Source organism: Arachis ipaensis, chromosome B3 (genome assembly GCF_059453495.1).
Source record: "Arachis ipaensis isolate K30076 ecotype BB chromosome B3, ASM5945349v1, whole genome shotgun sequence".
Lineage (NCBI taxonomy): Eukaryota > Viridiplantae > Streptophyta > Magnoliopsida > Fabales > Fabaceae > Arachis > Arachis ipaensis.
This window is the reverse complement of record NC_142438.1, coordinates 14,380,701-14,393,471: the sequence shown is the minus strand read 5'-3', so window position 1 is coordinate 14,393,471 and position 12,771 is coordinate 14,380,701. Positions and strand designations below refer to the sequence as shown.

The window sequence follows — 12,771 nt, the reverse complement described above, 5'->3', positions numbered from 1 at the left end:
GGAACGCCCAAGACTTTCAAACCCTTTCCCCGTGTTAGGAAGTTCACCAACTACACCCCCTTAGCGGCTCCAATTGTCGAGGTTTATCAGCAAATTGCTGACAAGGGCATCTTGTCGAAGCCCCGACAACTCAGGGATAGGACGGGAGAAAACAAGAACCTCTATTGTGATTATCACAAGGGATATGGCTACAAAATCCAAGACTGTTTTGACCTGAAGGACGCTCTGGAGCAGGCCATTCGAGAAGGGAAGCTGGCCGAGTTCGCCCACCTAATAAGGGAACCTAGGAGGAGGGACCAGTCAACCGAGGACAAAAGCCATGCCGTAAAGCAGAGACGAAAACCCGAGGAGGACACGGAGCATGCCCTCACCGTGGTGAATGTGGTGATAGACTGATAGGAAGGGATGTCCCTCCCAGGTCAAAGTCGGCCAGTAAGAAGGACACCAAGGTTCTAGCTATGTCCTCTGGCCTTGTACCGACCTCTCGCAGGTTGCCCTCGATGTCTTTTGTCCCCGAGGATCAGTGGTTCGATGAGGTTGCGGAGAGTCCGCCGATGGTGATCACGGCCAGGGTAGGCACCGGCCTAGTAAAGCGGATCTTGGTGGACACAGGAGCTGATTCTAATATCATGTTTCGCAATGTTTTTGACGCCCTGGGCCTACGAGACACCGACCTCAGAGGTAACCAGCACGGCGTGGTAGGCCTATGTGATAACTTCATCAAGCCAGATGGCGTAATTTCCCTCCCGGTCTCCATAGGCAGAGGCAGGGGGAAGAGGTCGCTAATGGCGGAGTTCGTGGTCTTAAGAGACTCGACGGCCTACAACCTCATCTTGGGGAGGAAGACCATTAACGAATTTGGGGCGGTGATTTCTACCAAGCTATTGCTAATGAAGTTCGTAGCTGATGACGGGTCAGTTGGGACCATCAGGGGAGACCTAGAGACAACAGTCGCATGCGACAACGCCAGCCTCTCCCTGAGAAAGAAATCTAAAGAAGCATCCGGTGTATTTCTCGCTGACCTAGACGACAGGGTTGATGACAAACCCAGGCCGGAACCAGAGGGAGATCTTGAAAAGTTCAAGGTCGGCGATTCAGACGAGAAGTTTACCTTTGTAAACAGGAATCTACCCTGTGACCTAAAAGAACCCCTCATAGAGATGATCAGAGCCAATGGCGACTTGTTTGCCCAGACGCTGGCCGACATGCTGGGTATAGACCCCCAGTTCATGTCACACCAGCTGGCCGTGAGACCGGAGGCAAAGCCAATGGCCCAAAGGAGGAGAAAAATGTCCCAAGAAAGGGCAGAAGAGGTGGCCAAGCAGACGACCAGCCTACTAGAAGCGGGTTTCATTCGGGAACTCGATTACTCGACTTGGCTTGCAACGTGGTTCTGGTTAAAAAACCTAGCGGAAAATGGAGAATGTGCGTGGATTACTCCGACTTTAACAAAGCATGTCCCAAAGATTCCTTCCCTCTGCCGAATATCGATGCGCTTGTCGACGCAACGGCAGGCTACCGATATCTGAGCTTCATGGATGCCTATTCCGGGTATAATCAGATACCGATGAACCCGCCAGACGAAGAGAAAACGGCATTCATAACGCCGGGAGGGACATATTGCTACAAAGTCATGCCGTTCGGACTGAAGAACGCGGGAGCCACATACCAAAGGCTGATGAACAAGGTCTTCAGGGACCTCATCGGCAAGACGGTAGAGATATACGTAGACGACATCTTGGTCAAGACCGCCAGGCCTGAGGCCCTCTTAAGTGACCTGGAAAGCGTCTTCGCGTCTATTCGTCAGCACGTAATGATGCTCAATCCGCTGAAGTGTGCCTTCGCCGTCGAAGCCGGTAAGTTCTTGGGGTTTATGATAACCCAACGAGGGGTGGATGCCAACCCGGAAAATGCGATGCAATCCTTCAGATGAAGAGCCCGGGAAGTGTGAAAGATGTCCAAAGGTTGGCGGGCAGACTCACAGTACTATCCCGTTTTCTCGGCGCGTCGACGGCCAAGGCTCTACCTTTCTTTAACCTAATGAAGAAGGGAATCGCATTCGAGTGGACCCCGGCATGTGAGGAAGCTTTCAAGCAATTCAAACAAATAGTCTCGGCAACGCCTGTTCTCGCAAGACCTAAGAAGGGAGAAACGCTATACTTGTACTTGTCAGTGACCGACGAGGCCCTGGCAGCGGTCTTAGTGCGAGAAGAGGGGAAGACCCAGCAACCGATATATTTTGTGAGTAAGTCACTACAAGGGGCAGAGCTAAGGTATAGCAAGTTGGAGAAAGTGGCATATGCACTCCTGACATCGTCGCCCAGGCTGCGGCAGTACTTCCAAGGACACCGAGTAATCGTCAGGACGGATTAGGCAATTCGACAAGTACTATAGAAGCCCGACTTGGCAGGTAGAATGATGAATTGGGTTGTCGAACTCTCCCAATATGACTTACAGTATGAACCCAGGCATGCAATCGAGGCTCAAGTCATGGCTGATTTCTTGGTAGAAGTAACAGGGGACCTGGACGAGGCGCCGAGTACACGGTGGAAGCTCCACGTTGACGGAGCATCTAACCAATCGTTCGGAGGAGCAGGAATCATCCTGGAAAACCCAACTGGAGTTATATACGAGCAATCAATCAAATTCGACTTTCCGGTGTCAAACAACCAAGCGGAATATGAGGCCATGCTGGGCGGCCTAGCTCTAGCAAGGGAAGTCGGAGCCACAAGACTGGAAGTGTGTAGTGACTCGCAGGTCGTTACTTCTCAGATCAATGGGACATACCAGGCCAAAGATTCAATGTTATAGAAGTACCTGGAGAAAGTCAAGGAATTGAGCAAGCAGTTTGAGGAGGTCACGATCCAACACGTCCCGAGAGAAAGGAACACACGGCAGACCTCCTGGTCCAAGCTAGCAAGCACAAAACCAGGGACTGGCAACCGGTCCCTCATTCAAGGCTTGATGAAAGAACCAGCAGTGGTGCTACAGCTAACCCAGTCACAGCCTTGTTGGATGGACCCGATCACCGAATTTCTGGAAAAGGCCAAGCTCCCCAGCGACGAGCAGGCGGCCAAAACAGTAAGACGAGAGGCAGCCAAGTATGCAATCATACATGGCCAGTTGTTTAAGAAAGAACTTAGCCAACCACTGCAGAAATGCCTGCACCCCGACCAAACGGAGTACGTTCTCCGAGAAGTCCATGAAGGATGTTGCAGTCACCACATCGGAGGGAAGGCCCTAGCTAGGAAGCTCATCAAAGCCAGATACTACTGGCCCTCCCTGATGGCGGACTCTAAGGAGTTCGTGAGAAGGTGCAAGAGATGCCAGGAAAACTCCAACTTCCACAAAGCACCAGCAATCGAGCTTCACTTTCTCATGACTTTCCCACCTTTCTCGCAATGGGGAATTGACCTATTAGGACCCTTCCCGGTTGGACCGGGACAAGTCAAGTACCTAATAGTGGCAATTGACTACTATACGAAGTGGATAGAGGCAGAGCCGTTGGCCATCATATCCACAATGAATTGTCAAAAGTTCGTATGGAGACAGACAATAGCAAGATTCGGCATCCCAGAAGCCGTCATCTTAGACAACGGGATGTAGTTCGCCGATAAAAAAATTTGGAGAATTCCTTGCCGGTTTGGGGATAAAACAAGAGTTTTCGTCAGTAGAGCACCCCCAGACCAATGGACAAGTGGAGGCCGCAAACAAGAACTCGACCAGAGGAAAGGAGCATGGGCGGATGAACTGGCCTCGGACCTCTGGTCTTACCGCACAACCCAACAATCGGCCACCCGGAAAATGCCTTTCTGACTCACCTACGGGGTATACGCAATAATACTCGTGGAAATCGGCGAGCCGAGCCTGCGACTACTCTTGGGATGAATCGAGGAGGCAGTTGAAAAGGACTTGGTGGATGAGGCCAGGGAGATGACCCACTTATTAGAGACAGCGCTAAAGCAAAGAATGGCCTTACGCTACAACGCCAAGGTACTCAAGAGAAAGTTCGAGCGAGATGACCTGGTCCTAAGGCACAATGATATTGGAGCCCCGCACCCGGGGAAGGAAAGCTGACGGCCAACTGAGAAGGCCCTTACAGGGTGAAAGAAGTGATCGGCAACGGCGCCTACAAGTTGGAACGACTAGATGGCAAGGAGGTCCCGAGAACGTGGAACTCGAGTAACCTGAGAAGATTCTACTCATAGAGTAGACCCGCTGATTTAGTAAGAACGCCTTACGACGAATTACTTGTCATCTTTTATCATATCTCAGTTAAGCTTGTTACCATTACTACTCGTCATCTTTTGTTATTATTTTGCTTTTCGTGTTGCTAAGTAAGGCGCCGTAACGATTAAACAGACTCGGGGCTGATCACCCCAAGGACCACAAAAACAAACGCTATAACGCGGCTACTAAAACGGTAAAAGCCTTGTCCCGGCTTTGCCAATTACCAACTAAACAACAAGGCATTCGCGAACAAACGAGTTAATACCAACAAACGGTAAAGAAAACAAGAAATAGTAAACGCCGACAAAACGGCAAACAAACATTGTCATCAAAGGCAGAAAATACGCAAGTCTAAAAAGGTCGCAAGGAAGGATTACAAGTTACAAAATATACATTACAGATATACAAGTCACTTCTTTGGGATATCAACAATTTTGCCATCCTTGATGGTCTTAAAGACGCCAACGGCAGAGGTGTCAAAGTCGGGAGCCAGGAGCTTTACTTGTGCCTTCAGAGCCTCTTCAGTCATCAAGATAGCGTTCTTCCCCTGCTTAACGGTGTCTTTATACTTCTTCTTGAATTTAGCAGCTTCATCCTTAGCAATCGTGACTGAAGAGAGGGCCTCATCACGCTCTTTCCCTACCGCGACCACCCGACCTTGAGCGGCGTTAAGCTGACTTTCCAAAGTGAGCTCTCGCTCGGTAAGTCGTCCCACGGTCTCGTCGGCAGTCTTTACCTTTTCTTCAGCATTCTTGATTTCCTCATCTGCGGCCTTAGCCTTCTCCTCGGCCACCTTGGCCCTCTCCTCGGCAGCAACCAATTGCTCCCAAAGTAGTTTCACTTCATCCCTATACTTCGAGTTGGCCTTAATTGAGGACTCGAGCTTAGTCTCCAAATATCGTGCTCCCACCAGAGCGGATTTAGCCTTCCTCGCTATCGCGGCACCTATGAGCAAGCAGCGATACATCCATCTCGCCTGCGAAGCAAGGTCCCCTCCGTAGAAGAAATCCTCCATGCCAGGAAGTAACTGGGAGTCAATAAAGTTTCCGGCATCAAAGTTTTTCTCCATAACGGTAAGAACCCCCTCTGGGATGGAAGATGGTCTCTTTTGCCTTGGCTCCTCGATTATCTCAAATTCGGGGCTAGAAGATGATTTCCTTTTCTTGGGATTGTTGCCTTCCTCCTCAGCCCCGTCAGGTCGCGAACCCGAGCCATCCCCCGCCTCCAGCCGAGGACCCGTAGTGGCATTGACCTCGGGTCCCTCCCCCTGAGCGGACTGGGACTGGGCCTCCGGCTCATTGACGTCATTACTCGGGGTCCCCTGATCAGGAGTAGCGGAATCATCATCACTACCAGCCAAGAAGGTGTTGTATAAACTCTCAAGGCCTGTTACTTTGGCAGACATTCCCACTGCAGCAAAATAGTAAAACCCGTTAGTCGTGAAATCGGCGTAGTAAATCGAAGCGACAATAGCGCAAGAAACGCAAGTTAAAGCTACTCATAAATATAATTTCTAGCGACTTCCTGATCACCGATAAGGAGGTGGGAGTTCACATGGTTTTTTCCAAAAAATCCAACAACATGTCGGTAATCTTTTTGTCCACAGGAGACATCCTTTGTAGGTTACCTAAATAAAGGCATTGGACCCCCCTCCCCGAAACTCCAATATGTCAGGATGAGGCGCTGCCCTTCCAATGACAACCAGAAGGGATGGCGACCTTTGGCAGGGCGCACCTTGAAGTACTTGTCCTTGAACCCGTGGTAGGAGTCCTCAAACAAGCCAAAAATCCTCCGATCCTGGACAGACCAGAAGGACATAAACCCTTTTCTTGCTTTCCCTTCTTTGGAAGGATTTGTAAGGGTAAAGAGGTAAAGAAACACGTTAACGGACACCGGCAGCTCTAAATATTCACACACCATCTAGAAACAGCGGATAGAGGCCCAACTGTTTGGATGCAACTGCGACGGCGCCACGGAACACCGGTTAAGGAGCGCCATTTGGAAAGAAGAGAAAGGAAGGCGAACCCCCAATTGGGTGAACATTGCCTTGTAGAACCAGATCCAGTCGGCAATTCGGGGGGAGTGGGGGTTGAGTTCGTATATCCGTTCATGAGGGGCGGGGACGAAAACATCGTAATTACATTCCTCGTCAGTCCCGCCGCACAAATACTCGGCTTGACGGAACTCGGTCAGCTCCTACTCACCCATTTAGTTTGGGGAATCCTTCACGTCGGAAGTCACCCAGGCATACCGGTCGTAAGCCGCGCTTGAGGCGGAAGCTCGTGTAACATGACGTGGGGCCATACCTACAGTGGAGGCACCACCCAAGTTAGTCTACAAGGTCGGGAGTTCGGAAAAATCCAGAAACTACATTTCGCCTATCTCAAATAACTACAACCAAGCATGGCCGGAGTAAATCCTAAGTAAAGCCTAAAAACTAGTACACTAGAATGGTAACCCCCCCTAATACACCTACCTAACACTAATGTCCTCCAGCACGCCAGTTAAATCAGAGGAATGGCATGGGTACAGGGGGATAGGCAATGAAATTAAAACAAGCATGGAGAAGGAATGAATGCTTACCAGGATAATTGTAGCTATCTGAAAGGAAGCACAAAGATGCAGGAATCGCAGTGGAAAAATTCCAGAGGAAAGAAATAGAAGCAGGAGGAACTAGACGCTGAAGAGGAAATGAGACATGAGGCTGGGGAGGGAGTTAGGAAACTAACTCAAAAAGCGCGAAAGGCAAGGGCAAAACAGTCTTTGCTCGCAGGATTTTGAAATAACCCATTATGAGCATTAAATGCTTAACGCGAAGAACGAGCCGGCAAAAGGTTATCCCCAGCAACGAACAGACACGCGCGCAAGAGGCACGTCCTCTCCACGAGTGGCCGACCAGACGACAACGCATAAGAGAATGTAACGCGTCACCAACGGCACTCACGGCCATTGCTGGCGCGTTGGGGGCACTGTTACGGCCCAGCCCAAACGACATGCTAGCCAACCCGACCCATAGGCCACCCTATGCGAACTCTTTTAAAATGCAAAATCTTATTCATGTCCATGAACTTACAAATAACTTGTTAAGTATACACATGTTTATGTGTGATAATCGCGTCTGGGTTGAATTTCATGCTGACAGATGTCTTGTTAAATGTCAGGATACCAAAAAGACTCTTCTCTAAAGGTCAGTTAAACATGGACTGTATTCCTTTGGCCCCAACAATAAAAGTAAAGATTCTCCAACTGGACTGACCTCCTCAGTCAAGAATGGAACCAATTACAAGCTTTGGCATTTAACACTTGGGCACCCGTCCTCAGAAATCTTCTTTAGAGTCTTGAAGTCTTGCAATATTCCTTTTCATGTTTCCAATTCAGTTTGTCTCTTGTTGTTTAGGAAAGTCTTAACAACTTCCTTTCTCTAGTTCTTTCACAACATATAATAGTCCATTAGAGCTGGTATATACTGATATCTGGGGTCCCTCCCCAATTGCAGCAATAAATGGGGCTCATTATTACTTGCATTTTATTGATGCTTGCACTAAATTTACATAGATTTATCTCTTGCACCACAAGTCCTAAGTACAAACAATATTTTTGCAGTTTAAAAAAATGGTATAGCTATAATTAGGGATGAAAATTAAGATGCTACAGTTTGATAATGCTAAGAAATATACTATGATAACCAATTTTCTAAGCAATGAAAGCACTAAACACAGGTTCTCATGTCCCTATGTCCATCAACAAAATGATACAGCCGAACGAAAGCATTGGCATATAACTATAACGGGACTAACACTGTTAGGAGAGGCTGGTCTTCTTATGAAATACTGGGGTGATGCATTTGTGATTGCCACTCAACTGATTAACTTGTTGTCGACACCAACTCTCAACTTTAGCTCCCCAACTCAAAAACTGTTTAGCAAATATCAGAAAATGGATATGCTGAAGGTGTTTGGATGTTTGTATTTTTCACACACAACCCTACAACAAATATGAGTTGCAGTATCGATCAGAACCATGTGTCTACCTTGGACCCTCCCCACATCATAAAGGTTTTAAGCTTGCTCAACTCAGGCAAAATTGTTGTAACCAGGAATGTTATTTTTTATGAGAGCACATTTCTCTTTAAGGAAGGCAAGTTTGGCTTTGTCATAGCTGGATCCCAAGATCCCTCCGCATTACTAGCATCTCAACTTTCAATGCCAACTATCCCATTAATTCCAAAACCACCCTAACCTCAAAACCTCACACTCACCAATCACAACAACAACTTCCCCTATAAGAACCTATTCAATTCATCACCCAGCCATCCTCTACTAATAGCACTCCTGAAAATCACCAGGCCCCTATCGAACCTCATTTCATATAGCCCCATATCCCTCACAATAACCACCAAATGACAACTAGGGCCAAGAATGGCATTAGAAAGCCAAAACTCTTTTCAGCAGAAACAAAACCATTAAAACCCAAATCAGCAAAAGAATCTTTGATCATCCCTCATTGGAAGCAAGCCATGGATAAAGAATATATTGCACTAATGGGAAATCACACATGGAAAATTGTTGAATTACCACCAAACAGAACTACTATAGGAAATAAGAAGGTTTTTCAAGTCAAATATCATCCTGACGGCTCTATCAACAAGGACAAAGCTCGCTTAATTGCACAAGATTTTCACCAATGACCTGGTTTTGATTATAAAGAAACCTTCAGCTTAGTGTTAAGGCCAGCCATAATCAGAATTCTCCTCACTCTTGTCCTCTCCAAGGGATTGCCAATCAAGCAACTTGACGTGAACAACATTTTTCTTAACAGTGACCACAAAGAAAAAGTATGCATGAGACAATCTGGTTTTGAAACTAATAGCAACACCAGCATGGTTTGCAAACTAACTAGTCCTCCATATGGCCTTAAATAGGCCCCAAGGACTTGGTTCATGAATCTCACTAGCACTCTAGCAAAAATGGGATTTGCAGCAACTAAATCTGATGTATCTCTACTCTATAGATCAAATGTCTCTGCCACAGTGTTTCTACTTATCTATGTTGATGACATCATTGTGACTGGTACCTCAGCAGATGCTATCTCTGAGGTTGTGAAAATTTTGAATGATAACTTTGCTCTCAAGGACTTGGGTGGCTTGCATTTTTTTTTAGGAATTTAAGTAATGATTTGTTACTCACTCATACCAAATATATCATGGATTTACTGAAGAAAGCAGGCATTGACAATTGCAAATCCCGACCCACACCAATGACTTCCAACCTAAAGTTACCTGCTAATGAAGGTGAGCTCTTTGCGAATCCCAGGCTCTATCGCTCTATTGTTGGAAGTCTGCAGTACCTGACTATGACTCGACCTGAGTTGGCTTATTTAGTGAACAAGGTATGCCAATTTATACAAGCCCCACGAGAGCATCACTGGCAAGCTGTCAATCGAATTCTTCGTTACCTTCAGGGGAGCAGCACCCTTGGCTTACATCTCCAGAAATCATCCAATTTAAAGATAACCGGATATAGTGATTCTGATTGGGCATCTGACCCCGATGATAGGAAGTCCACTGCTGATTTCTGTGTCTACATGGTTCCTAACCTCATCTCCTAGTCCTAAAAAAAATAGACACCTGTCTCTAGATCGAGTATAGAAGCTGAATACAGAGAGGTTTGCAACCTTGCAACGGAGTTTCTTGTTATCAAACAACTGTTACTTGAGCTTCACATCATTTTGACAGTGCCTATGATGTATTGTGATAATCAAGGGGTTGTCCTCATGTCTGCCAATCCAGTTCAACATTCTAGGTCCAAGCACTATGAGACTGATCTACATTTTCTTTGAGACCACATTGGTAAGGGAGGTTACACATCAGTCATATTCCAGGTGATGTTCAACTAGCTAATATAATAACCAAAGCCATTTTTTCATAAAATTTTTCGCATTTAGAGACAAACTTAGGCTGAGAAGACACCACATCCTGAGTTTGAAGGGGAATAAAAGGGTATAACAAATCAATGTATGTTAAAAAAGTTAGTTATGATTAATTATAGATTAGTTATAGTTAGCTGACATGTGTAACAGAAGCTGTTAGAGCAATAGCTTAATCACACACCTATATAAACATCCACATTAATCATAATCTCTCTCTCTCCTTGTACCTTTCATCTATCTTTTTTTATAATATCATTGGGGATACATTTTGGGATGTATTTGCTTTTTAAACATGGTAGAAAGAAAAATATAAAAATTTAACATATTACATTAGTTAATATGTGTTGTCTTCATCTTCACTTCGAAATTTGATACTTTTCATCTCTCTTTTTCGATAATATCATTGGGGTCGGAGATACGTTTTGGGATGTATTTACTTTTATTTTTTTCGGCCATAGTGACAATGACGATATTAATTGCAAAAGGTAGAAAAAAAAAGAAAATAAGAGATTAAACATCATAGAAAAAAATTGAAAATTTAATATATTACATTAGTTAATTTATTAACAAAGTTAACACAATTTTAATGTTTGAATATTTTTGTTAAATAAAATTAATATTTTATGGATATAAATTAAGTTAAATTCTTTGTGAATAATTGTGTTAAAAAAATATTAAATAAATAAATTATTTTGTAACTAAATCTTTTTTTATGTCTTTTTTTTTAATTATTAGACCAATTTAATTAAAATTAGTTAATGAAATAATTTGATCATGTACCATCTCTAAGTAAATCCCCAAAATGGTTCCACAGATTGGGTCCGTGCACCAATGTTGCCCCTCAGTTTCTAAATGCTCTAAATGCACCCTCCAATTTGAGCTCCGTGCAAAATCCTGGTCCTTCCACCCAATTCCGGCATAACTCAGCAGCCAGAGTGCTGAGCTGTCGGTTTCACCTCCACGTAGGCTTCATCACCCTCCACCATCACCATCGTTCCTCCTCTTCTCCCAACGAAGCCACTGCCCTTCTCTCTTCTTCCAATCCTCCTTTCTCTTTTTCCCTTCCTTAAGCATTGTAGCCCTTTCCTTCTCTCAGTTCACCAGCCTTCAGATCACTACCTCAGAACCACCGCCGCAACCCTTTCTCTTTTCTTCTTCCTCTCTTCTTTTTTCTTCTCCTCTGTCCATTGAAGGGGGTGGATGAATCAGAATGGTGTCGTTTTGTGATGGAGGGAAATTGAAAGATTGCTTGGAGAATATTTCCATACACTTTCAGCAACAATCAAAATCCAACAAACTAAATTAACCTATCATAACCACCTAAAATCAATTAAAATAGAAAATCAAACTAAAGTAAGCCTAAAACTGGTGAAAATTAAAACTAAATTCTAAATAACCTAAACTAATAAGGGAAGTTGGGGGTGGTCAGATAGGGAAAGAAGGCAAACCGAAATATGAAGAAGGAGAGGATGGTTAGTCATCGTGGGTGATGGAAATGACAAGGAGAAGCAGACGAGGGGAGGACACCGGTAGAGTAGTGGTTGTAGTGGCTATTACGGTAGCAGTAGTTCGGTGATGAGGAACAAAGATGAAGGTACCCGGCTCTTTAGCTGAGAAGAGAAAATGGAGGAGGAAGATGTGGCAGCGCTGGGTAAAGGGCGGAGGTAATGGTGGTGGCGATGGAGATGCTGGAAGCTGCGATAGGGCTAGGGTTCGGTGCGTGGAAGAGGGTGATGAAGATGGCAAATTGGCGGCGACAGTAAGCTCGGGCCCAACGGAGGTGGTTCGCCAAGAAGAAAGTTTGACGTCTCTGGACCTGACGGGGAAGGAGAGGGTAGAGGGAGGAGGTTGGACACGATGGTCGCAAATGGTGGAGGCTATGGTGGGTCGCGGTGGTGGTTCAGCCTTAGGCTAATAGACAGAGGAGAAGAGAAAAGAAGAGAGGAAGAAGAAAAGAGAAAGGGTTGCGGTGGTGGTTCTGAGGTAGTGATCTGAAGGCTGGTGAACTGAGAGAAGGAAAGGGCTACAATGCTTGAGGAGGGGAGAAAGGAAAAGAAGGATAGGAAGAAGAGAGAAGGATAGTGGCTCTGTTGGAACCGCCAGCTCAGCACTCCAGCTGCTGAGTTATGCTGGAATTGGATAGAAGGACCAGGATTTTGCACAAAGCTCAAATTAAAGGGTGCATTTAGAGTATTTAAAAATTGAGAGGCAATATTGATGCACGAGCCCAATCTAAGAGACTATTTTAAAGATTTACTCACCATCTCTAAATAAGCGATTTATTATGTACGTAGACACATTAATTTTATTATTTTATGAAATATGCATAATCATAAATTTCAGCCGTAGCTGTATTGTTTGCAATAATTGTTTGAATGCTGGTTTCATAAGTCTAGAAATAAGTCAAATCAATTGTGAGTTAATTTTAAATCGAATTTATTACGAGCTCAATAGACTGGGATGGTTAATTTTGTTAAATTCATACTCTGCTATATACATACTTACTTTAAATTTGATCCTTGTAGCTAACTACCTAATTAAGGTGCATGTTTGAATGTCCCGCTATTATTGCATGATACATATTAAAAAGGAATAATAGTGCCTTAAATTAAG

General features: G+C 45.1%; 1 protein-coding gene across 1 annotated transcript; it reads left to right on the top strand.

The window, feature by feature from the left end:
• The first annotated feature begins 500 nt into the window (after positions 1-500).
• LOC110269384 (uncharacterized) lies at positions 501-1,529 on the top strand. The gene has a single exon (XM_088506705.1). The coding sequence runs from the start codon at positions 501-503 to the stop codon at positions 1,527-1,529; it is 1,029 nt and encodes a 342-aa protein (XP_088362831.1).
• Positions 1,530-12,771: the final 11,242 nt, after the last annotated feature.